Source organism: Rhyacophila brunnea, unplaced genomic scaffold (genome assembly GCF_057557595.1).
Source record: "Rhyacophila brunnea isolate RB1 unplaced genomic scaffold, BYU_Rbru_1.0 scaffold_9, whole genome shotgun sequence".
In the NCBI taxonomy this organism is placed as follows: Eukaryota; Metazoa; Arthropoda; class Insecta; order Trichoptera; family Rhyacophilidae; genus Rhyacophila; species Rhyacophila brunnea.
In genome coordinates this window covers 44480671-44507687 of record NW_028233361.1, presented here as the reverse complement: position 1 = coordinate 44507687, position 27017 = coordinate 44480671, and the positions used below count along the sequence as shown (strand labels likewise).

At 31.3% G+C, this 27017-nt stretch overlaps 1 protein-coding gene across 2 annotated transcripts in view; it reads right to left on the bottom strand.

The window, feature by feature from the left end:
- The window catches only part of LOC147063706 (methanethiol oxidase), a 586211-nt gene that overhangs the window by 105239 nt on the left and 453955 nt on the right, over positions 1–27017 (bottom strand). For both annotated transcript variants that reach the window (XM_085959858.1, XM_085959859.1), the window contains exon 6: positions 726–834. In XM_085959858.1, the coding sequence (XP_085815984.1) occupies positions 726–834 (109 nt within the window). The remainder of the gene's footprint in view (positions 1–725; positions 835–27017) is intronic.

The following is a 27017-nucleotide window of genomic DNA, read 5'->3' as shown; positions in this document are numbered from 1 at the left end:
AACTGTCAAACAATTAGTATAAATTTATAAATACATTTAGGTTGAATTTAATATTACGCAGTAGCGAAGGGTTGAGATAGGCTATTAAGATTTGTCATAAATAGTGGTTATTAAATTTTGTTAGTCATACATAATTGTTTTTATTGAACAAAGACTATAATTTACAAATGGTGTTGGTTAGTTTTTAAAAATCAATTAAACCCTGCCTAGACCAAACCATATTTTGATATATTTTAGGCGATACGACAAAATTATGCAAACTTTTTCATTCATACTTATTTGTTTTCGTCGGATTAAGAATATATATTACACATATTGTTGGTTCATTTTATTAAATTCATTCCTAAACCAAATTATAATAGATAAAAAAAATATTATTCTATCTATAAAATATTCAAAGTTATGTATTTTAGATATTTTATAGATAGACGAGTATTTTTTCACTATTATCTATTATCGCTTGACTTTCTAAGGGTTCAATTGAATTTTAAAAACTAACCAACGCCATCTGTAAATTATAAGCTTATTTCAATGAAAACAAATACGTATGACTGACAAAGTTTAATGTGGACTATTTAAAGCGGGTCTTAACAGTCTACCTCCACCCTTCGCCACTGATATAACGTATATTATTAATTGATACAGTCACTATTTTACACGTTTAATTGAGATTGAATCCAAATATATTCAAATCATACGATACATTGTGAGAATATAATACTAACTTTTTGAAGGCTTTTGGCGCTCCCCACTCCGAAGAGACCATCACATCATGGTATGGCTGATACCAGAAATCATATCCAAACTTTGCTTGCTCTCCATTGGTCCATGTTCCTGAAATAAAGAAACAAAATATACATATTATTATCAGGCATTTTTCATTTGTTTAATTTTTTACAGTAAATTACTAGTTATGGTATGTTATTAGTTAAACTAGCATTGACGAGGTAAAACTCCATTATAATGGTTTTGAAACAAAGTTATTTATATTAATTGTACTTTAATTGAGTCATTTATAATATAGTCGATCGTTTCATATATTGGTTTATACTCTTAGCAATGAAACAACTGTCAACGTATATGCCTATATTAAAGTAGAATTAACAGGGATAGCTTTTAAAAAAACTATTTCTTTTATTCAACGAATAAGACACAAGATTTGAGAATGTAATATGCTATATATTGAACATACATAATTTGAAATGAATGCATATACCCACTAGACATTTTTTAGAAAAAAATACGACACCTGATTATAACATACTGTCAGTTATAACAATTAAAACAACGACTACGCCAATATTGATGAAACTTGCAAAACTTTATCAAGGTATGTCGCACTAAGAAAAGTGGTGAAATAGTTAGATGAGGTGTACGTGGAGGTGAGCGCGCCTACATCCAACCGTTGTTATATAACATAACATTGTAACAATTCAGCGCGTGTAGTTAAAGCTGTCAGATAGCAACAGTTAAGTGGTTTGGTCGGTTGCAGACACGCCTACATCTAACCGCTGTCTATCTCATAGATTTAAAGAAATGTTTATTTTATGTATACGAAATTGAGGTCTATCATCTTTTTTTGACCATGCCCGATACTAAAAAGATCATAATATGGACCTCTACACAGTGGAGATTTTTGTTTTTACTAGAAATATATGTTAGCCATTAGTTGCTCATACTATTAGGTTTACACTCTGACTCTAAACAGAGATTCACAAACAACATGTGTATTTGCCAATCCCAGGATTTGAATGTACGAAATTATAACGCATTAACCGCTCGGCCATCGTCGACTATCACTAGTCAAAATAATATTATAAATAATATTGTTTTCAAAATACAAGCATTTTCTTATCACAGGAAAACAGTAATACAATTATTAAGCTGTACAAATAAGATAACAAGAGATCTTTTGTTTATTTCAAGGGTTGTGATTAATTAATATCGTTTTCAATATACTTTCAAAAAAAAAAAATACTTTGATACAACATTATTAATTTCGAAAATGATAAAAGGGAAGTGGGTATAAAGTAAATATTAGATAGAGTATAACAACATAAATCAATATAAAATCTGTTGAATGAGTTTATTTATAATAATATACAATCATTGAAGGGATTTTCGAAAAGCTTCTGGCATAACAATCAATCAAACACAATGTGAAGTATCCGAAATAAAATTATTATTCGGCATGAAAATTTAATTAAAGGAATTTTCGGAAATAAAACGTGGCATCTTAATGAATTAAATTATGTAGATATCTACCTATTTATTACGTTCTGCAGGTATTTCCCTAATTCCCAAAAGGAATTTTTAATATTCGCAATAACAAGAAAATATATAATTCGTTTATAATAGGACGATTCTTGTAAATTTAAATACCTGCACTGAAAATTCCATAAATTTGGTACATACCTATATAATATTATTAAATACTTATTTATATATTTTATTACAACGTTTTTCTTAGCTCGTATTCTTATTTGTCCGGTACAAATCATGCAATAGATTTTTAACTAACTTTCCGACTAGCTAGACATTTTAAACTTTTAGAATATATTAGAGCATGATGCCAATACATTTTTTTAATACTTTTAGCCATCTTTCAGTAGAATTGAATTATTTTCAGTTAATTCTGTTTGTATGAAAAGTTATTTCGCACCATTATTGGTTGCTATGGGTCTGGGGTTCTAGCCAATGACATTAATATGTCATTGGTTCTAGCAACTAAATTATTAATATATACATGCGTTACTATGGAAATCAATATGACATTTCAGTATTATTTCTATCAAGTACAATTTTTTTTGATCGTTTAAGCTAGTCAAATCAAGTTTATATGATTCAACAGAAAATTTAAGAACGTTGTATATAAAAAGTTCTTTTTATCTTGTATTTATTTTATTTTAATATACTGTAGAAAATACTATATAGCCACGATATAAACATAGGACTCATTAATTCACTTGTATGGCAGTAGGGTAGTGGCGAGGGCTGGAAATAGACTGATATGATTCGATATAAATAGTACATACAAAACTTTGTCAGTCAGTGACGACCCGTGGCGGTAAGCAGATTGAGCGTTGCTTGGGGGCGGCAAACCGAGGAAAATCATTTGGTATATATATAAATATCTACCTAAACTTAGTAATAACGAAAATATCTTTCCATTGAAAAGTTCAGCTCACTGGTTAAAAACAAAATGTATTAATTAACATGAAAGGTTTAACAGGACTGTAAATAGTTGTTGGATTTGCGATTTATAGTTTACTTCCTCTGCCCTTTGACGTCATTGGTGACCAGAAACGACACAATACAGATTTTCTAATAATTACAGTCTGAGTTGATGATTTCACTTAAAAATTGAAAAAATTCGTTTATAAACTTAAGTTTCATAAGTATTAAATTAATAATAATAGATTCCCCAAAAACAATTTTTTTATTTTTCCTCTGGCTCTTCTGTTTTGTCACTGTTCTGTTTTTTCATGTTCTGTTTTGTCACCGTTCTGTTTTGTCATGTTCTGTTTTGTCACTGTTCTGTTTTGTCATGTTTTGTATTGTCATGTTCTCTTTTGTCATGGAACCGATTTTTGCATATTTAAATATATGGTAATAATTTAAACGAAATCTGTAATCAAAAATCTTTATTTATTGCAAATAGGTTACCGCATTGTATTCGTAGATACTCAATAACTATCAATACCATCGTAATTCTTAATTTAATATCAGATAGTCGATCTTGGCCACGTAGTATCTCATAAAAAAATTTGTTAATATGTCGTAAGTATTCATAGTTATACTACGTAATTGACTGATCTATGGATGTTATAAATATACGTAAGTAAAATGTTACGTATACCAAAAGATAGAGACAATTGAAATTAATCTGAATCTGAATTAGCTATCTCACCTCTTAACGCGTATAAACTATAACGATTTTTCTCATAAAAAAAAAATATTATTTTAACATCTACTCTGTCGAGGTCCATATAATAATCATTTTAAAAATAATAAGTGATATATTTGATATTATAACTTTTGTAGCGTTTTACTATTTGTACACGAGGAAAATATTGTTTGAAACATATTTACTTACATTATTTTTCAACAGTCTGTTTGATGCATGATTTCTAGACAGTGTGAAAGAGTCCTTTATTCTATTATGTATTCTGATAATATGGAAATAATATAAAGAGTGTATCGTTTGACGGCTTAATGGCAAAACACATTAAGTCAAAAATATCTACCTATAAATAACTAATAATGAAAATTTATACATTTTAACACTATTTTCATCTAGATGAACAATTATGTCAGTTTTAGATATCTAATGAGAAGATAAGTCACTATTTTTATTGAAGACAGAATATAAATAGGAACAAAGAACGTCGCATTCATTATTATTTGAAAATACATTATGTACATTGAAATGTTTCAGAAACTTGCCAATTTAAAAAAAAGTCTAACTACGTCAAATATAAATGTGGAGTAGTCTTTACGATTTCTATAAAACAAGTTAGTAATATTCCTAGCTTGGTTTAAGGGGGGACATGCCCAGCGTACGTCAAAATGGAGCTTTTATGCTATTTTCAAAGCATGATCCTGGACATTCCTTAAACGTTGTAGATAATCTATTTACATAATTTTGAAGTTTTATTATCCTTTATATTTATTTTAACATGCTCTTATTCCCTACTTCATTTATAGTTTGTCAATTTATGGCTACGGCCGTATATTGTAGCTTAGCCACTGGGAAATGCCAATAGAAATGCTACCTTATTCTTAGGTCAATAATCATTATAAAGCCAAAATTATTCGTAGAATGTTTATTACACTTGAATGGTCAAAGACATAGCTTATAATCAGTATCTTTAAAATTATCTTTAAATGTGTAAATCTTGCCCATTTTTTGAATAATAAAATGCCTAATTCTTGTCAAATTTGGGATCACAGAGATTATCAATATAAGTTTTTATCGTAAATATTTCACTATAATAATGTCGACATAAATTATACTAATGGTTTTATAAATGCGTTTAAAAATTAATAAATCTAAAAAATCTTAACACCAGTTCACATGGACGTACTGAAATATTACTATAATTTAAAACATTAGAGCGAGAGGTTTAAAAGAATACTATTTTATGTAATAAAAATACTTTATGCAGTCATCAAATGTTTAAAATAAATATAAAGGATAAAAAGGCTTCAAAATTATGTAAATAGATTATCAACAACGCTTAAGGAATGTCCAGGATCATGCTTTGAAAATACCATAAAAGCTCCATTTTGACGTACGCTGAGCATGTGGGCCGTTAAGTCACAAATAATTATTCAGTATTGTAACAAATTGTGTTTTAATTATAAATTAATATCTACAATGCAAGGTTACTCTTTGGATCAATAGTTTAGTCGTAAGAAGACGCTTACCTGGTAAGCGAAACATGTACGTTACAATTATGCTAAATTAAAACTTATTTATTAATTTTTTTTTTTTTTAAATTAATTCTTTTGGGTCATTTTAAAATTATATAATAGTATGAAGAGAAATCAATAATGTTATATAACCTTTTTGGAGAAACACTATAAATAGTCTATGTCATTAAACTGTACAGGTTCAATATTTTAAGGTCTATGTAGATTGGAAAAAAAACTTTAAATCGTGACTTACGAATTATTAATAACCATGTCCTTGGTTTTTTGTACAAGTTGGTTGTTATTAATTTTAAACAATCACAAATATCCAGGCTTTTAGAAAATTACATAAATATATATACTGTGTCCAGAGCTCCCAGATAAAAAGCCAGCATTGCACCACGAGAGCCGCTCGTCGCTCAGATAGCGTTTTTTCCTTTTGACTATGTATTTTATGATGAATTATTATATTATTACTGTTAAAAATGTAGATTTGTCTAAATAAACTATTTTTAATTATTTATAAAAAATCCTGATGCTATAAAATCAATCTTTAAATTATATATTATGAATAAACAACTGCAGTAAAGATGTCTTATCAATATATTGTATTTGACTGTATTTCAATAGAGATGTTTAAATATTTTTAATTAAAAAAAATCATTATCTCCATTCAATAAGGATTATTGATTTAAAGCTTTCTGCCACCAAGCCGACTGTATTCTGTGAAAACTCTCAATATCCAATATCATTCGACGTAAGCTTAGATGAACAATTGCCATTGTGAGGCATAGACACGTCGGTTTCCGATATCAATTTCTCTATGGCCTCGAGCGAAATATATTGAGTGGGGTGTTTCTGACTGCCTTGTATTCTTGAGTATTTGAAAATGGCCGAGATATATTAATCTCTATAGCATTCTGTATTGATTTGTAAAATACAAATGTATTTTTATAACAATATGCAGTATACACCAAATAACTCAACTTCTACATAATACTACTTCCTCTTCGTCTTAGAGCTACCCTTATATATTTAAAATTGTTTGTAATATATTATGTATGCAATGCATGTTACTTAACTTTATTAATATCTATATTTTTGTACGGTGTAAAAACATGGACCTCGGGATCCATGTTTGTTTGTCTGTTGGGCTGTTAGAGGTCTGTTGTGCTGGAATGTTTAATGAAATTGTTTCTGATATTGATATATTCCACTTACGTGAGGGTGAATTTAGGTGGACGTTGTTTTGTAAGTTTTTAAGATAGGGTCTATCAACTTAGTTGACTCAAGTTGACCTAGCTGTTTTATTTTTGTTATTTTATTTATTATTTTTTCACAACGTTTTTATTCGGTCGTATTCTTATTTTTCCGGTGGTTGTTTATCCAGTACAATCTTGCAATCGATTTTTAACTAACTTCCCGATTAGTTAGACATTTGAAACTTTTAGAATATATCAGAACACGATGCTAATGCATTCTTTTAATACTTTTACCCATATTTAAGTAGAATTGAATTCATTTTCAGATAATTCTGTTTTTTATGAAAAGTTATTTCGGAAGAAATCCGTAATCCAATCCACTATTATTGGTTGTTAGGGGTCTGGGGTCCTAGCAACTAAATTATTAATATACACGTGCGTTACTATGGAAATCAATATGAAATGTCAAAATGACATGTCAGTATTATTTCTATCAAGTACAATTTTTTTTGATCGTTTAAGCTAGTCAAGTCAGGTTTATATGATTCAACAGAAAGTTTAAAAACGTTGTATATAAAAAGTTCCCTTTATCTTGTAATTATTTATTATTATGTACTTATTGTATTATTAACTCACATTGATCTGTATTTTTATTTGAACACTTATTTTATGTCATATCGTGAACGCTTTGAATTTATAATTTATTGTGTTCATTAAATGTAAAATAAATAAATTTTAATTTTAATTTGAAGGCAATTAATACTTTCAAAATGTCGTATTGGCGCCTAATATTTCGTATATCTAGGACAGAACACAGGACTAACTAGTTAATCGTCCATAGACTACAAATAAAGGAACGGCTTTCGACAATTAATATATCTCAGACATATTCTTTTCGACTTGCTGTCCAGTTTTACTGCTGGTGTCGGATAGTCTCTTGAGAAGACTAAGCAAAGGAAGATTGTTGGAGCGCTGGAGCGACCAAGTTAATGAGCTTACTGGGGGAATCCTTCACTATGCCCGAGGGGGTGAAAAATCTTGATCACTGGTTTGTCGCATAGACCAAATGTCAAATGTTCAGGAGACGAAAAACAAATTTCACTATTCTATATTTAAATGCATGTAGGTATTTAAATTGTTGTTTTTACAGCATATGCTTGCTGTATTCATTACAACGTAATTTAAAGAAAATGATGATTCTGGTCCATTTAGACACAAAAAATCATTTTGCATTAAAAGGTCGATTGCGACAAAACGGATATTCGACAAACCAATCCTATAGCAACGCTATGTAGAGTATAATATATTATATTGTAAATCACAGAACATCAAATGCATCAGTATTTTATTTATAGTATGCTGACAATCGTGTTTTAATAATATTTCTAATAGAGCGAGTATGTATGTAAAGTATATTATTTTATCAATATTTTAATTGGTAAATTTACACATATTGTTATTTTTTTCACTGGCAACAATTAATGCTTTGTTTATAAATAAAATATAAATTACAACCAGCAGTAGATCTCTTGAATTCGTAATTTTACTTGATCATTCGTCTGAATAATACCTCATGTTTTATTGAATAAAAAACTTTTATTAGAATATTTTTTGTCACAATACTGGATGAAATTTTCATCTCTCTACGGCTTTATCAGAAAGATAAGTATGACCTGTGCTTCAAACGAAACTGCAATGCGAAATAGCCTGGAGCAAATATAATCTAAATATTATAATCTTTATCTGCACATACCTACGTAAATTATTCTTGAATTTCTTTGGTTACGAATCCGTCGTAATACATTTACCCCCGTTTCATACACAGCGAATATAATCGCACGATACAAAGTCACGCGAATATTTTATGTCAAACGGTTGCAGTGGATCGTGGAACTGTGTCCTTGTTTCACAAGGAGAACATAATTATAATCGCGAATATTATTGGTCGCGCGACATTGTATCGTGCGATAATATTCGCTGCGTGTGAAATGGGGGTATTAAGGCTTTCACCATTCACGAACAATGGTCATGCGATAATTTATGTATTTTCAAACTTTGTGTAGCACTGATTTAAGTTATTATTTTAACAATTATTCTAACAATGTAAACTAGTGACTGAAGTGTGTACTAACAAACTTTTTATTAACCAAATAATAAAAAAATTCTGCTGATAAAATGTGTAAGTACACTTATTTTAATTTTTTTTTTAAGAAAAACAAACAGCTGTATAGAATTATAAATATGTACAGAAATAGAAAAAAAGAAAAGATGTTGCCAACAGAAAAGTTTCCATGCCTCACAAAATAGCGATTACATAAAATATAAAATAAATAAGAGAAGAAAAATAGAAAAAGAATATTGAACAATAATTAGAAACGAAAAGTTTACATTTGTATAATATCATATACTAATTGTATGTGTGTGTTAAGTATTATCTACATGCAGTAGTCTGTAGTAGAGGTAGGCTGTTAAGATTCTACATAAATAGTGCACACTAAACTTTATCAGTCATACTTATTTGTTTTCATAGAACTAGGAATACAATTCGCAGATAGTGCTGGTTAGTTTTTAAAATTAAATTAAACTCTGTCTAAACTAAACCATAGTAGTTTTGGTATGCCATGGGCGATCCGAAAATAATAGTGCACCTTCACCTTTTTAGTGATACTTATTTGTTTTTGTTGAATTAAGAATCTATATTACATGTGGTGTTAATTAGCGTGTCCGTAAACTTGCTCATATGCAGTTCGCCGTATCAAATTTCACCGTGAACCGTTATATCGGAAATATATGGCCGTATATTAAAGACCGTCCATCCTCTTTGGGTCGTATAGTACTGACATAAAATGCATGTCTAAATAAAACACGGTTATTGTCAGTTTACATAAATTTTGAAAATAGACGATACACTGGATTATTTTTTAGGTTAGATTAGATTTTCACTCTTGAATTCATGAATTTTGCCAACGCTATTCATACTGAATCTAATAAAATTGGAGACAGTATAGTATACGGTCATCTCTTTCCGATAAGAAAGCTCATGGCAAACTGTGCCACGGTGAAAGGTTTTACGTACAACTTACATGTGACCGTTAATCAGTTTTTTTTTAAATTTATAAATTCATGCCTAGACCAAATCATAATCAATAATAATATTCTTCTATCTATAAAATATTTTAAATTATGTATGGTTTAATGCCATAATTTAAGATAATTTATAGATAAACAAATTTGACTATTATATACTATGGCTTAGATTAGGCAGGGTTTATTTAAATTTTAAAAAAACTAACAAATACTATCTACACAATGTAGATTTAGTTTATTGAAAATAAATACGTATGACTGACAAAGTTTAGTGTGCAATATTTATGTCGGATTTTCACAGCCTACATTCACCCTTCGCCATTGTTGAAATTTAGGTATACATATGGGTAAAGCCTCAATTACATTGAGCTTCTTTACGAGCTGTTTATTGGCGAATTTAAAAGTAGTATTTAGTAAAGTCGCCCAGTGTAATCATCGAATAAGCTAATAAGCAGGTTGTAAACACTCTACCGAGAAAAGTTGAAAGCCGGTCAATTTTACACGCTACACGCCGGCGTGTGGGCTTACTGCGTCTGCGCAGTAGATCGCAGTAGCAACCTCCCGGTAAAAAAATGAACTACATTTCGTCAAAATAGTCGCTGGCTTGTGACTTCTCAGCGAATGGAAAGTTTTGTGTATAATCATCAAATCGCAGTAGCTGAATCGCCCGCTCTTAAATTCGCTAATAAACAGCTCGTAAAGAAGCTCAATGTAATTATTGAGGCTTTCGATAATAATATGATAGAATAGAAAAAAGACAAAAAAATAAAACATTTGAATTTCGAATAGTTTCGATTATACAAAATTTTTCATAATTTAAACAATATAGCATCGAATATAGGAGAGTTGTGTAAAATTAGAATCACTGCAACAACTGACATGGTAGAAAAAGCGTATGTGAAAATTATTTTACCTTGGTCATATTGGCCCTAATTTTGTCATATATTCACCTAACATCGGTTCTAACCTACTTACAAATATTTGCCAGCAACTCCACGATATGAGAAAAACAAAAAAAAACATTTCGTATGTACTTGTCTGTCATGTTTACCTCCATAATTGAAAATAGCGCCATTGACATTTCAGCGTTGACAAAAATGTTCAATGTATGCCAAGAGAAAAAAACATGTGTTTAAACGGAAAGCCTTCATAAAAGTAAGTAAAAGAGAAGAAAGCCCTTGTCATATAAAGTAATGGGACAACATACGATGAACTAAATTATGTATATAAAAAAGTAACATCGTTATCTGTCAAAAACAAATAACCTGCCATCTTGTTTTTTTTTGTGCTGCTGAGGACTTGTTACTCACTTCACGCGTCATGTGATATGAGCTTGTTTATTCCGGAGTTTTTTTTTTCAACTTTGAGGTTTCAATTACGTTTGGAGGAAGTAGGTGTATTATTGTTGTGAGGTTTCCACAACTTTTTTTTAAAATATATTTCCGTCAAATATTATGATAAAACTTTCAAAGGAAATTTTAAGTTTTGATGTTATCTCATACTAGGGTCGTCAAAGAAGTACTCGATACTTTTTTGTCAATATTGATTCGATTGATACGTCTTTTGGAGTATTATTTAAATGCTGATTACCATACTTTGGAATATTTTAATTATTTTATCCATTATTTTCAGCGTAGGTTTCTTTGTTATTTTTATTATATACTATATCTATAAATGTGTCGTTTCGAGGTTAAAATCTAGAATTTCATTGTTTTGAATCAATATGTCAAAAGAAACTTCGAATTCATCTAATGATGAAACTACACACAATGGCGATCTGGCCCATAATATATGCTAAGAGCGTTTTAGTGTATATGATCATATCTATTAATTAAGGCACTAAGTACCAAAAAAATAAAAAATGACATTTTTATAGAAAAATGTTCTACATACCAACGCCAATAACTTCAACTACAGTCTAAGTGCCTCAAGCAAGTCAAAAAAATACAGCAAAATAATTAAACCTGTCGATGTTGTAAGTCCATTGGCGTGTTTTATTTATAATGGTGTAAGTAGCACTGCAGTGGTCAACGGCATTCAATATAAAATAGCTGACGATGGTGTGTTGACACTTGCGAGTTCTTAATACCTAAAATTATAGAAACTGCCGTGATTGCTTCACACTGTAAAAGTACATTTTTCAAAAAGTCTGGTTCATGAAATTTTACTGCAATGACTCGGTATTTTGTAACTACAGGCAATACTCCTTTTTGGTACTTAGAGCCTTATTTAATACACGTATTCATATTATACATACATTATTATATGACAGCCACGACATCGTATTTACACTCTGTGACACAGGACGCCAACATACGAAACGGATTTATCGGCATTTATGTGACGGATCGTCATTGTGTGTAATTTCACCGTTAGTGTACTTAGTCAGTAATACCACGTTTACACGCGCATGGATTTACTGCTGACAGTACATATTATCGCGATCATAACAAGAAAATTCACGTGTAAACACGTATTATCGTGAAGATTCCATGCATATATCAAAAAAGTTCATAAAGCTTCTGAATTTTCACGCAATAATTATTGGTAGTTGCATGGCGGTACGAATAGTGGCAAAACTGCCGGAAAAAATACGAACTATACCGCACAGAATATTTTGACGTCTACCGAATATCTACAAACTTGTCTGAACCTGTGTGAATCTGTCAAATAGCACCAATACGATGACGCGTCTCGCTTACCCATAAATAATGAGATTGAAGAGACATTCAGCACGTTTACGTGTAAACAGTTATTATCGCGATAGGTTAAAAAACACACTATTGGTAGGTACAAGTAAATCCATGAATTCATGGAAGTAACCCTAGTTATTACCTATTTCAAATTGCGAAATAATATTTGTTTTAAAACTTTTCACTTTTGTAATTGTATTAGTGTTGATAGGGCTCTTAGGTCTAAAACATAATACTGTATATTTGAGGGTTTTAGTTGAAAAGTCAGTTAGGGTTTCTCCCTTTATATTCAATTATCTAAATAATTTTGTCAAACATTAAATATCTATATAATATATTATAAAATAAGTATGATTTAATGGCATAATATTATAAGGTTACATAAATATTATCTATTATGGATTGGTTTCGGCAGGGCTTAATTAAATTTAAATTACTAAATTATTTTCTTAGTTCCAAACTCCACCCACCCCGCACCATAACAATTCTTAATCGGGTGTATTACGGGACCCTACGTTTGGATGAGAAGTATATTTTTTTAATGACTGAGAATGTCTTAGGAGCAGTTATCCAAGTATTCTCCAAGTCGCCATACACTCTAATATTCTTTGACTAAATTTACATGACTTTACTTTAAGTTCAGAGTACCCATAGGAGAGAAGAGCAAAATTTTAGTAAGTAAAAAAGCTAATAGCAACTCCCGAACAATTTAAATCGAAAGATCTTCATAATGAAAGTATGACATCATACATTTTCTACTTGGAAAAAAATGGCTTTTGGATCGACCAGGTCAGGCAATTCGATGGGCCCAACAGCTGGTTGAACCGACTTGAGCAGCTCTTCTCTTTTCATATACATTTTAGAACATTCTCAGATGATCTAGTTTGTATCCTGTATTTATCCGCCACACGGATATGTTCAACGGGTAACAAGACCAAGCTCGAGAGCTTGCGAATGAAGTCAACATGTTGTCATGAAAATATCAATATTTCACATAAGTATCATAAATTCACAAAAACTAAAAGTATAATCATATAATATTTCGATACACATAGAAAAGTAGCCGTTTAAGTTATAAAAAAAATGAAAACAACTGAATTATATACATACCACCCTAAAATGTTGCAAGTAACTTTTGTATTTCCCATTTTTAAGGGAAAACGATATGTCTGGAAAAAAAAACAACACAGCACAGCTATAAACGCCGTCATATATATAACATAACGTAAGCGATAATGGATCCTTCTCCAAGATCACAAACACACACTTTATACATGGGATCATCTCGAGTTATAATAAAAAATAAGGTGATATTAAGTGCACGATAAAAAAAAACGTATCAAAATATCCCGCGAGGACCCCAATAAAGGCTTCTTGTATTCAATAAAAAAATAATATGGCTGTTACTTTTACGAAAGGTGTTGAAATTCTGTATATATTATATACACACAATTAGAGATTCCAATCCCGGGATCCCGGGATCCCTAGCTATTTTCGATACCTATGAATCCCGGGATTGATAAACATTATCCCGGGATTTCGGGATTGATTTTTTTATCAATTTTTATGGAACATAAAATAAAAGCGAAAATATAACAGAAAAAATACTTTTAATAAAAAATAACTACATTAGAAATACACTGAGTTTGAATGAAGTTTGATTTATACCCATGTGTAAGTTGCCGAATCATTTTATTTTTCACATAAATTATTAAAAATGAGAAAGATTGGAAAAAAACAATGCTACGCACTTTTAACAAAGTAATTCCACCATGATCTCATACGTTTTACGGCAATTTCATATTTGGCTGGCTAATTAGATTTATGAAGCGGAAAGGCCATAAGTACGCCATGATTATTTGCTTTACTATTTTAAATCTCGCTAATCCATTCATTAAGTCTTTACTATCAGAAACAGCAATCTCGTATTAAATTCACATTATTATTTATATATATATATATATATATATATATATATATATTTAATATTTATTCCATTAAACTTAAGTATTTTCAAGATTGAACGTAGATAAATGTCTTAAATATTATAAATTATACTAGATTTATTTTTGACCATTTTTATCAATGTTATGTGTAAATATAAAATTTTTGTATTAACAATGGAAAAAAATGCCAATCCCGGGACCAGTCCCGGGATCCCGGGATTGTCAAATTGTAATCCCGGAATCCCGGGATCAGAATTTTGGCTCGGGATTGGATTCTCTACACACAATGTCATTATACAGAAAATTATAATGCGGGCTGTGTTTCAAGAATGAATTAAACCGAATCATTTTAGAACGGAAGAAAAGAAGAATCGGATGACATCGGGTGGTTTAGATTAAGGATTGCAATGCTGCTATTTCAAAACCTGTATATCAGTATTTTTCGATACCGGAATACCGGTTTTAAAAATCAGACAATACCGATATTTTCGGTATTGAAAGTGGAAACAAAATGTTTTAACTAACATAAAGGGTTTAACAGGATTCTAACATTTTTGTCGGATTACACGATGTCTAGTTTACGTCCGTTGTCATTATACATGTACGTGTAAAAAGTACAATAAACTAATAAAACATCAGGTGGAATTATCAGTGGGGCACATACTCATCTAAGATCACTTCATAATATAAATTTATTGAAAAATTATTCGAAGAAGAAAGTCCCAATCATTCAACTACTAAATATTTGTAAACATCAACATCTTTACCATATCTTACCTTCACCTATTTTTAAATGTTTTATATTATATTATGTACGTGTTTAGGTATTTTTCTATGAAATAGTAATATATCTATATTTATTGGTATCAATACCGGTATTTAATAGGAAATACTGAAATACCGATATTAGTATTTTCATTCGGTATTGCAATCCCTAGTTTAGATGTATTGTAAAGACATAGCATGGCATAGGCCATAGACAAAGAGTGCGTGGGTGGCACGGTTTACGCTGTGGACAAGCAGCAATCTTTCTTAGCCCAGTCGCACATACAAAACCGTCTCGACAGTAAGCCGGCTCTCACATCTAAACCCGCCTCGTCTGCCGCACAGCCATCAATCAAACCATCTACGAACGTCGCTCCGATGTTGCATGTGAAGACCGCGCACATTTTCCTATCGACAGTCGCGCTTAACCTCTCAAAATGTATATATATATATGGATGTGGCGACCGGTATAGGAATGACCAATTTGTAGGTATGCATATGCGTTATGGCGTCTTCAACTCGTAGCATGAGATGGATACGATTTGTTGCTAGTAGCACTAGATGTTATTTTTTTCAAACTAAAAAGTCGCATTCGACCAATGTGTGTAGCTTCATTTGGTAAAGTGTGTTTTGTAAATAACGATGACGTCACATCAATGTATTCAACACATTGGATACGAGACGAGTTTTGATGTGCAAGCCAACAAATGTGCCACTGCGTTTATGTAACATAATATGACTGAGAGCATCTATTTTTAATTATGAATAATTTCAGATAGATAGTGAATCATGGTATTCACAAAAGGTTGTTTTAACGATGAGAAAGATTTTCTTATAAATCGTGTCTTTAATTATTATCTTTAAAAAGTCTTCAATTATTATAAACTGCAAATAAATAAATTAACAAGAAATTTCTTACTAAATTATTAAAAAATGTATTTAATTTTATAAAATATAAGTCACTGACTAGAATTTTTTAAAAAAACATTTTTGTGCACCTGTAAAATTTTCCTATGTAGAAACTATGTTGCAGCAGCCGACCGGTTTATCCGAGGGTATATCTTGAAAATATTTGTTTATAATAAAAGTTTATATTTTTAAGGTAATACGTTAAAACGTGTAATTTCGCCAAGTAGGGTACCTACCTATATAATCTACGTTACCGAAAAAGGATGGAACAATTTTTCGTTTTAAACTTTTATCTTAGGCGGTCTTACGGGAGCTTTTGCAGTTTCAGAGCTTTGGGGAACGGTGGTCAGTTGGACTTTTGGCGAGAGCCTAAGCTACTTTCCCTCCAAAAAGGATTTAAAAGTTTAGACCGACTTATGAATGCGTAGTTGTTTAATACACTTGTAACAGTATTATAATCATCGGATGATAATCACAGACTTATATATTTATATACTCGTACTTACAATAGAGTTTAATTTAATTTGTGTACCTATTGGTATCAAAATATTTACAATTTTCTCTATAAATGATGTGTTAATCTTATATGAATTATTATTAAAATTACAGGAATGTTGTTATTATGTGATATTTGTTATTTTTGTTAATCATAGAGGTATTAAATAAGTCTAAAAGGCCATCCATAGACTGACACCTAATGCGGCTTAGAACCGTGTGTCATACTAAGCTTAAATATTTAAAATATATTTTCATGAACAGAAATCATGGTACACGGTTCTAAACCGCATACGGTTTCAGTTTATGGATGGCTTCTTATTCAGTTTAAACCATTCGTAATTTTATACTTGGATGTGCGTTTATATGAAAATAATTATAACACCACACCAGTAAATACCTGACACTATCTTAAAAATCGGGAAAATCAGTTGTTTGTTCTCCTAAGGTGTATAACTAACTTGGCATTACGATAAAAAGGTTTAGTATTGCTTGTGAGCCTAAATGGATGTATTAATCATGTCAATAGATAAAATATTTGAGACTAAATAAATTTTTGACATCCTTTTTTGAAGAATCCTTGAAAAAATAACGTTTTTTTTTTTTTTTAATTTCTTTACTTATTTTGGTCTTAAGGCTTTTTGTCACTTTATATTTACAGTGAACTTATTCAATTTGCTGAGCCGGTTATTTTGCGATGCCGTGTGGTTCTTTCTGGTAAATTTCCACTGCTGCGTTCCCAATACCGCACACAATATACCATCGACTATATTATTTTGGATTGTTAAATACATTTCCCTTTTTAGGTGGGTATGTCCAATGTAAATTACCGAAAAGGAGTGTGAAAAGAGGTAAAACAATAATGCACGCAACGATTTTATGAGTGGGTAAATACGCCCCTTAGGATTTCCGTAGTGCCGAGCACTTATGCCTTTTTGCCATCATCGTTTGTTCAGAAGGTAGTAAGTGCTCGCCACCAATACCATCAACGAAGATGTACTACATAAAGATGGATCTATATGCAAATTGAAAATTTTACTTTATACACACACACACGCGAGTAAATATTCAAAATACATTATTAGTACTAATAATGCCTGTCTTAAAGTAAATAAAACAAGAAAGAAACAAAAGGCATACAAAATCAAGAGTGAATTCATATATTATTATTAATATAATTACTCAATAAAATAGGTATCTATACCTTTAAGGGTTAATATGCTAGGTATCTGTTAGTAAAAGGTCATCCCTGTGAGAGTTAAGTGCCCCCTGGGTACTACTGTATGACCGCATTTGTCCTGCGGTTGTCCACTTGCCGAGCGATATGTCCAACCCATTGCCATTTAATCTGATTAGTGGCTTCTATCACATCGAGTTTGCTTCCTTATTCATTGGTTTCATTTGTGATCTATACGCATTATACCTGTGGGTGCCCATCGTGAATCTCACCGAGTGCATAGTCCGTTTAAGTGCATACATTTAGGAAGTTAGTTTAAGCATACATAAAAGCACGTCATCAAAATTTCAACGTTACAAAGTATCACGGAACAATCGCATTTCAATTTGTAAGCGAATTTCATTGGTAAGCAATTACGAGTCTCTGTAAAGGCTTGTTCAGACTGTTCCAGTGATTTAGTCGAGTAGCGAGTGATTTGGTAAAAAACCGTGTCTGAACAGACAAATTTAGTCGAGTAGTTTAGTAAAATCGCCAGTCCAGTTGATCATGTCTATTATTTCGGCCGAGTAGCGACCCCCACCACCTCTCACTAAATACTAAACAAACCACAAAATAAGTCTGAGTAGGCGAGTTTATTAGTCGCCGACTGCCGCAGAGATGGCACAGCGTTGGAGCGAAGATACTACTCGAAATAATATAACTTACAGTTATTATACTTCAATGCGACAAGCCATCGCGAACGTATGTTGATAGATCCGTAAATAAATGGCAATACATATTTCACAGAAAGCTTGTTGTTATTGAGGATAGGTAAAGAGGTACACATTATGTTATAAGTTATATTCATTTATTATTCCGTTTATTCTGTATATTCAGTATGAAGGATATTATGCCATGTCGGTAGGTAGTGTGGATAATTTGTTGATTAGTACGTTGGTAAATAATGGCAATATTTCACAGAAAACTTGTTGTTATTGAGAGTAGGTAAAGAGGTAGGTACACATTATCCTAGTGTTCATAAGAATAATTATAAGTTATATTCATTTATCATTCTGTTTATATTTTATAGTCAGTAAGGACAATGGAGCATAAAATAAAGGGCGGATCAAGTCAAGCGGAGGCCCTGAGTGGTAAAAATTTCGGGGCCCCCAAATTCAAGTTAGAAAAAAAAAGTTTTATACGAAGAAACTCTCATTAATTTATTAACATAAAATATAACAAAGGTAATAAAAATAAAATTAAAAAAACATATGTTTTAAATAAATTTTCGTCTTGCTTTATTTCTTGCAAATTCATCAATTATTTTGGCAGTGTCAATTCGGTTTAAAATTTCTTGCTCTATATCCAAAATGGCCATACTATTAAATCTTTCTTACACGCTTTAAAACAGAAAACGATTTTTCACCTGATGCATTAGATAAGGGGATTGTTTAAAAAAAATCAATAAAATTTCTACATTTGGGAATGTGCAAGACATTTCTTTGGCGGCCCAAAAGAGGTGTGGTTTTAATATCGTGCATAAAGTACCTAATTATTACCTAAACAAACTACAAAAATACATAGTTAAGCATACAAAAATTTTTGAAATCACAAACATATAATAGGTAGGTATCCTATATAAATTAGTATTCATCAATAAAAATTTGGAGCATAAATAGATTCAATTCAACAACGCCGTTTTTGTATGGTGTCATTTGAAATATTTTTGAAGTTACAAGTTTATCTGCAGACGGCAGTACTCTCGTGTCGCGCGAATGGTGTCCATTTTGAAATATCCGTTGCTCTCGTCGCTCTGTTCATTTTGATACATCACTCACTAATGCAATGTTCGGACACTTTTCAGTTACTAATTCACTAAATCACTCGCCACTCTATTAAATCACTTGGCTGGTCCGAACCGGCCTTAACTCTGAGTCTCTATAACAGTGTCTAGACACTATGACCGCAGGCGAGTTTGTTTAAGGAAACAAAAAAGACGCTGACAAGACGTCGCCACGAAACATTTCATTTGTTTTAAAACATTATAAAAAGTTGGGGTTGCTACCCACTTATTTTCAGTCATACACTGTCATTTAGATCTTGCCAACGTAACCACGTCCGCCAAGCTGTCAATTATCTCAGAACGCTATCTTCGTAATTTGTATTGTCAATAATAAACTTAAACTCAGTAATATTAAATACTAACGTGTCTGCGATCTTGTATCAATTTTAAATAAAGGTATAAGGGGATAACAAAAACACGGTTTGTTGTATTTCACACGCCAATCTGTTTTATCATTTGGAGTCATTCATCAACCTAACTACCCTGTCCACCACACACCCCGTTCTATATGCCCAATATGTAGCTTTCCATGCCATGTTGCGTTACTCATAATTTTAGGATTTCTATTTAGGATATGCATTCGTGAGTGTTGGTAGCATGACACAATTATTGGAAGTCACTTTTGAATATACTATTCAGCCGCCCAAATACACTCCAATGCATATATTCTATACACAAGGCTGCTTTCGGCCTTTACGGCAGATAAATAGGGTAGGAAAGTATCGAAATATTAACCTTTTCTGGAACAATTACAATAAGTTAGCCGTCTGGACTGTCATAACTGTCTATCTCACTCTAAAATTTATCACAGCCTGGAGAGGTGCTGTTAAAACATAGCACGTATTGTAACAATTACAACTAACTTATTGTAATTCTTACAATAAGTGCTAATACTTGGATACTTTCTTACCCTAGGGTGCGGCCGAAATCAGTCTTGTGTATAGAATAGATGCGCATGACATGTTATATTTTGTTTTATGGCCGATATTTCATATGCTTTTGTGTAATTTCGTAATCCAAATATGTTTAGTTCTGCTGGGGATTGGAATCTTATAGTTATATATATTTTACGAGATTCCACTATTTTATGTATTATGTATCGTGCGGGGATGTTAGGAAAAGATAAAACAAATTGAAAATATGGAAAATATGGCTATAAAAAATATTGTATATGTCATTTATTTATGTTATCAACAATGATGTCACCCACTGTCAATATCATTTTTCGTATACAAAGGAAACTGTGAAGTTAGTACTGGTTGGTATTAAATTTATTGTCAAATCTGAAACGTATTGTCAAAGCATGCACGGATTGGTAGGGCGGATACAAAGCTCTATTACGAGGTACAATACCGTAACAAACTGTCCGATGCATCTCTCTACGTTGCATTATGATGACAAAACAGAGGCGCAGGGTAAACAAAGCATTAAATTAATTGAGTCTTGATTTCAAAAGATGTTTATTCACATTTTAAAACTTGTTGTGGCTACTATGTAAATAATATAAAAAAACAATTTAAATGTGTTATTATAAATTGAAAGGAACATCAATAAAAATGTTTTAAAATACTAATAATATGTCATCTGAAATTAATGTAAAACCTTCAAATTGGGTGTTTAAAATCTTCAAAGTGGAAGTTGGCGTTATGTTTAAGTCACGTGACAAAAGCTATCATTTATTGTCATTTTAATTAAATAGAGTGTAGTTAACGCCTGTTTTAAATTTAAAGACGGAGCTAATAATGTTGATTGAATTGAGCTAATAAATCTCTAATCATGCATTAGAGATTTTTTTTTTAAAAATTCGGGTTTTTTAAATCTTCAAATTGTGAGTCGACATTATGTTTTAGTCACTTGGTAAAATCCACAATTAATTAGAGTGTAGTTAAAGCCTTTTTTAAATTTAGATGCGGAGTTAACAATATTTTAAAGTGACAATTATTGTCATTTTCTTTAATTTTTTTTTAAACTTCGTTTGCTATTTATTGCCTGATTGTTGAGCTTAAAATATTGTATAAACTGGAATTATTAACTCAATTATTCATGCGAAAAGTGGAACTAGATCATTTATTTTATTTGCATGCAAAAATTATAATATGAATATGATTTTAATCTCTTGTACTGATCGTTTCATCATGGCTGAGAAAATTTGACCACTTCAAAATTCAGCCAGTTATATTTAAATCAAGACAAAGTGCCGGTCGTCCACCGTGAACTACTTTACCTGATCACTCTGGTACACTGATATTCTAAATTTGATTCTTTCTCCTTGAATGCTAACCAGAAACATCTATTACTTAAGATTCTTTGGTCAATTGAATGCTATGCTTAAAATTTCATAAGCGTCTTAAACTCTGACACCAGCCGTTACTATACTTCGAGTCTCTGGACGATTCATTGGTTCGTCCTATACTCTATCCAAGAAATTCAAAGCATTCGATGACAACATCTTATAAATGTATAAGTATTATTTGCCTTGCGTTATTTTGCACCATATATAAATATAGAGAACACTAATATATTGCCCGTATTAATAATAGCACGTAGTTGATCCAGTATAACTAGATATATTATGTTCATTTATGTGTTATACATTTAGTAATTAGTAATGTAATACTTTTTTTAACGTACGCTACTGCTGCAAACATAACTCGCAAGAAAATTTATTTAAGTCACGCGTCCAGTGGCGTACGTACAAGCCTGAAATAAATGAAATATCGCTCGGACGTAAAATTGCCCAGAACTTTTGCTAGCGGGTACCAGACTGTTCTCAGTACTCCGTGGGCATCTAGTATACACCCATTTGGTACCTTCTAGGTCGCAAAGTTTGTTAATTTAGAGGATTTGTGAAAATAGATAGACACAGGGCCGCAATTTGCCATTTTTAGTGTTAATTTACACGAAATAATTTGGTAAAAAAATATAAACGATGTATAATGCATTATTATAATTTACTGTCCTTTTTCATCTATGAAATCAATATATTAATATGTCTATTTAATAAAATATTGTTATCATACAAGGGTGGCTAGTATTGAAAATGTCGTCGTTTGAAATTGAAAACGAAACCATATTTAGTAGGTTAGGTCCATTTTACTCCGTGAAAAATATTTATTGTAAAATAACATTTGAAAATAGAACTAAAATTTATATTTTATCGTAAAATTAGTATTTATAATTACCGATAGATCACCGATTCATGTAGCATTATAAAAATATAAATTGTATAACTAATGGAAAATAATTTAAACATAATATATTGGCTAATATAATATAACGTAAGGTATTGGAAGTTAAGTAATTGTTAACTTCAATAGAAAATTTAGCCAATATATTTTATTATATTAAAAATATAATGTAAGTAGGTACTTGTTGATAAAAAAAATAAAAGTGCTATAATAATTACGAACTTCGTGGGTATTCAACTTGTAGCTACGAGTATATTATAATTAATTTCAAATACGATGACTACAATAATAATTCCCTTTTATGGAATCATAAATGGTCATGGAATATCGATTTATAGGATAGGCATAATAATGACATAAACACTTTAATTTTAATTTTAATTGTCGACGTCTACGTTACGTGTAGACCTTTAAATGATAATAACTATCTTTCAATTTATTAAAAATAGCTTTTCAAAAAGACTAATAACATTTAATGGTACTGTTCGGTTATACGGAATACAGCGGAAAACGCATTTTGAAAATAGCCGATAAACTGGATTATTTGTTAGTTTGGGTTAGTTTAGGTTAGGTTAGGTTAGGTAAGGTTAGGTTAGGTTAGGTTAGGTTTGGTTAGGTTAACCTAACAAATAATCCAGTTTATCGGCTATTTTCAAAATGTGTTTTCCGCTGTATTCCGTGTAACCCAGGGGTCGGCAAACCGCGGCTCGCGAGGCACATGCGGCTCTATGGGTATTGGCGTGCGGCTCTTTGCCAAATTCCCAATTCACATATTTTACAAAAAATGTATGATTGTTGTCGTTTTAAATCCGCCCATTGCAAAAGTCAACAAATTAAATTTTTCTCCACTTCATATTGTCACGAGCACTTTTGAAATAGATTTTTTTGGTGGATTTAACAAGCAAAGAGTTATTTAGCTCCAAATTTGTAGGTCTTGCCACCAAAATTGAGGATTTGGAGAGAGAAAAATGCAATTAAATTTCACAACTCAGCGGAGCGCTCTAAAAGATCTACATAATAAGGTAGATACTACGATTTTTAATACATGGTATAGCTTTCCGAACTCATATTCGAGTCTACATAATATGTATGTGAACAATCATTTTCAAACATGAACAATATAAATAGCATTTAGAGAAGCCAAATAACCGATGAGAATTTGGAGTCGCGCCTAAAATTGAAAACTACAAGTTACATACCAAACATACAGACACGCTCCAAAGAAATGCAAGGAAGGTCATTGTTCACATTAGTTTTAAGGAATGCGTGAAAATTGTATGTAACTAAAAAAACTTCGCAAAATCTTCACTTGATAAATAAACAATAACATTCACTGCAATAAATTATATTTATGAAAATATATATATGGCTCTCGAAATTTTTTTTAACCGTTCTGATACTCATATTTGGCTCTTTTGGTCTAAGAGTTTGCCGACCCCTGGTGTAACCGAACAGTACCCATTTATTATATGACCACTGTGTATTTTTTTTATTGAATAAATTTCTCATGGTGTAGTGTTAATATGGACTCATTTCCATTAGTGAAAATAAATTATAATATTATCTAAAAATGCATACATATTACCATTGACAACCGAAAAAATAAAACCTTTTTTTCTTTGCTTCGAAGCAAAAAGCAAAAAGCAAGCCCTACGGCATAGGGTGTTTTGTCAAATAATCCGGTCCTGTCGACATTTACCCAGCTCATACAACTCTGTGGTGACATTCTTCAGTTGCAACTTTTCTCGGCGAGCAGGTTTTATAGCAGGTATCACGGAAAGTTTGAGGCTCGCTGGTGACATGACGTCAACTATTTAAAACTATTCTGAAGCGATAAGAGATGGTTGAGAATGATTAACTTTTGGAAAGGGTTATGCGGAAGTATTTTAGTGATTGAATTTACGTGTCTTGGTTTAGAATTTTAAAATATAGGTCAATATTTTTATAAGCAGTATATACCTATATTTGGCTACATGGCCCCTACAAAGGGGGGGATGACAGGGCTCTAGCCTGGGGGCCCGGGTTCAGGAAGGGCCCGGTGTGGCGAATCGACCAGATAAGTGATTTAAACACACATCACAAATTCTCTCGAATAGTAATAAAAAGTCCATAATTCAAATAGATGAATTCAAATATACAAAAAACACTAAATATAGGTAGGTACACATTAATTTTACCGCGTACACCATTCGGAAAACGCTACTGTAGAGCATCACACTGCCTTTATCTTTGCGATAGGTAGAGGGGCCGTCAAAGACCCTAGTCTGGGGGCCCGCTTCAGGATGTGGGGGCCATGTTTGGCTATACATATATATTAAAAAAAAAAACTAATAAAGAAGACTGATTTGTTTTTATAAATGTATTATAAAGATAGTTTAAAATTTAAGGCCTTCTTTACAGATACATCCGTTAGCTTAAGGGCGGACGTGCTCAGCGTGGATCAAAATGGACCTAACCGATTTTTTTAAACGGAACATGTTCAAACACGCGCGTTAACATAATTTTATTCCCTATTTCAATTATAGTTTGTCAATTTATGGCTACGGCCGTATGTTGTAGCTTAACTACTGGGGAATGCCAAAAGAAATGTCGTATTTCAAAAAAACATTACCTTATTCTTAGTTCAATAATTATTATAAAGCAATCCTTATTCGTAGGATATTTATCACACTTGAATGGTCAAAGACATAACCTATAATTAATATCTTTAGAATTATCTTCAAATGTGTTAATCTTGCCCATTTTTTGAATAATATAATACCTAATTCTTATCAAATTTGGGATCACAGAGATTATCAATATATTTTTTTTATCGTAAATATTTCACTATAATAATGTCAACATAAATTATACTGATAGTTTAATAAATTCGTCTAAAAATTAATAAATGTAAAAAATCTTAACACCACTGCACATATATGTACTGAAATATGACTATATTTTAAAACATTAGAGCGAGAGGTTTAAAAGAATATTATGTAATAAAAATACTTTATGCAGTCATCAGATGTTTAAAATAAATATGAAGGATAATAAGGCTTCAAAATTATATAAATAGATTATCTACAACGTTTAAGGAATGTCCAGGATCATGCTTTGAAAATAGAACAAAAGCTCCATTTTGACCTACGCTGAGCATGTCCCCCTTAAGACACAGGGGTTTGGGTTGAAGCTTAAAACTATTTAATATTAACCCATTAAATAAAGGGAGGAATTACCATGGTGGAACCTGAATGGCCACGAATTTATATGAGACAATATATCTTTTTTTGGAAATATATTAAAAGTTAGCCCCCTTTACTAAAAGTTACTTATAATGTTGTGGGACCCAGGTTGAATTTCTGGTTCTGGCAAATACACATATTATTTTTCAATGTGTGTTTGCCAGGCGGCCGATCGATGTAATTAAAGTACATTTTAAAGGTGGTAATTAAAAAATCATTATCTACTCAGTAGCGAATGAGTTGATAGGTTGAGCAAGTAGCCCATATCCATTTTTCGTAAAAACAAAAATCTGTCAATACAAACCTCTACTCTTTAGATGCCTATAATAAGATCTTCTTAGGATCGGAAATGGTTAAAAAAAAAAAAAGAAAAAAATATATACCATACAGACTTGTATTCCAGTTAAGTATTTTACCACATTTCAAAGAGATAGCAGTATTTGTATACAATATATTAAGTTTTTTAAAGCAATTGACAATAATGAGTGTAAAGTACAGCGTGTAAACGCGCTCATTTTCTATGGCCAGTCTTGCGCGCACCGAAATGTAGATTGTGTAAACGCGCTTGTGGCACACACACACATGTTTATTGATAATTATTATACCTTCATATATTTTTAAATGTTACACATACCTAATCTTGAACATAGTCGAATCTTTATCCTGGGGCTACGAGTTTGATTCCCAGTTTAGTCTCAATAGATTTAAGTAGTTTTTTAAAAGCCTGATAATTCATGTGATTATTTCATCATTACTACTATAGGCATAATATTATTAATTTGATTGGACTAATAAATAATAAATTGTCCATAGAAATAGACAGATAATAATATATTGGTGTAAATATTGCAAATATAAATAAACGCTATTAAAAAAAAACAATTTGTAAGTTTTCATGTAAACTGTACATGAATGATTAACATTGTTGAAATTATGAAAAATAGTAGACTTAATTTCAGTCACGTGTTTAGCTCGGCGCGAACTCCAAGCTTGTGATAATAATTAATAGCATTACTTTGCAAAACTAGCGAAGAGTCGGTGTGGAGTTGAAAAAAGTGGCGTCATCTTAAACGGGATCCTGAAGATGGGAGGCA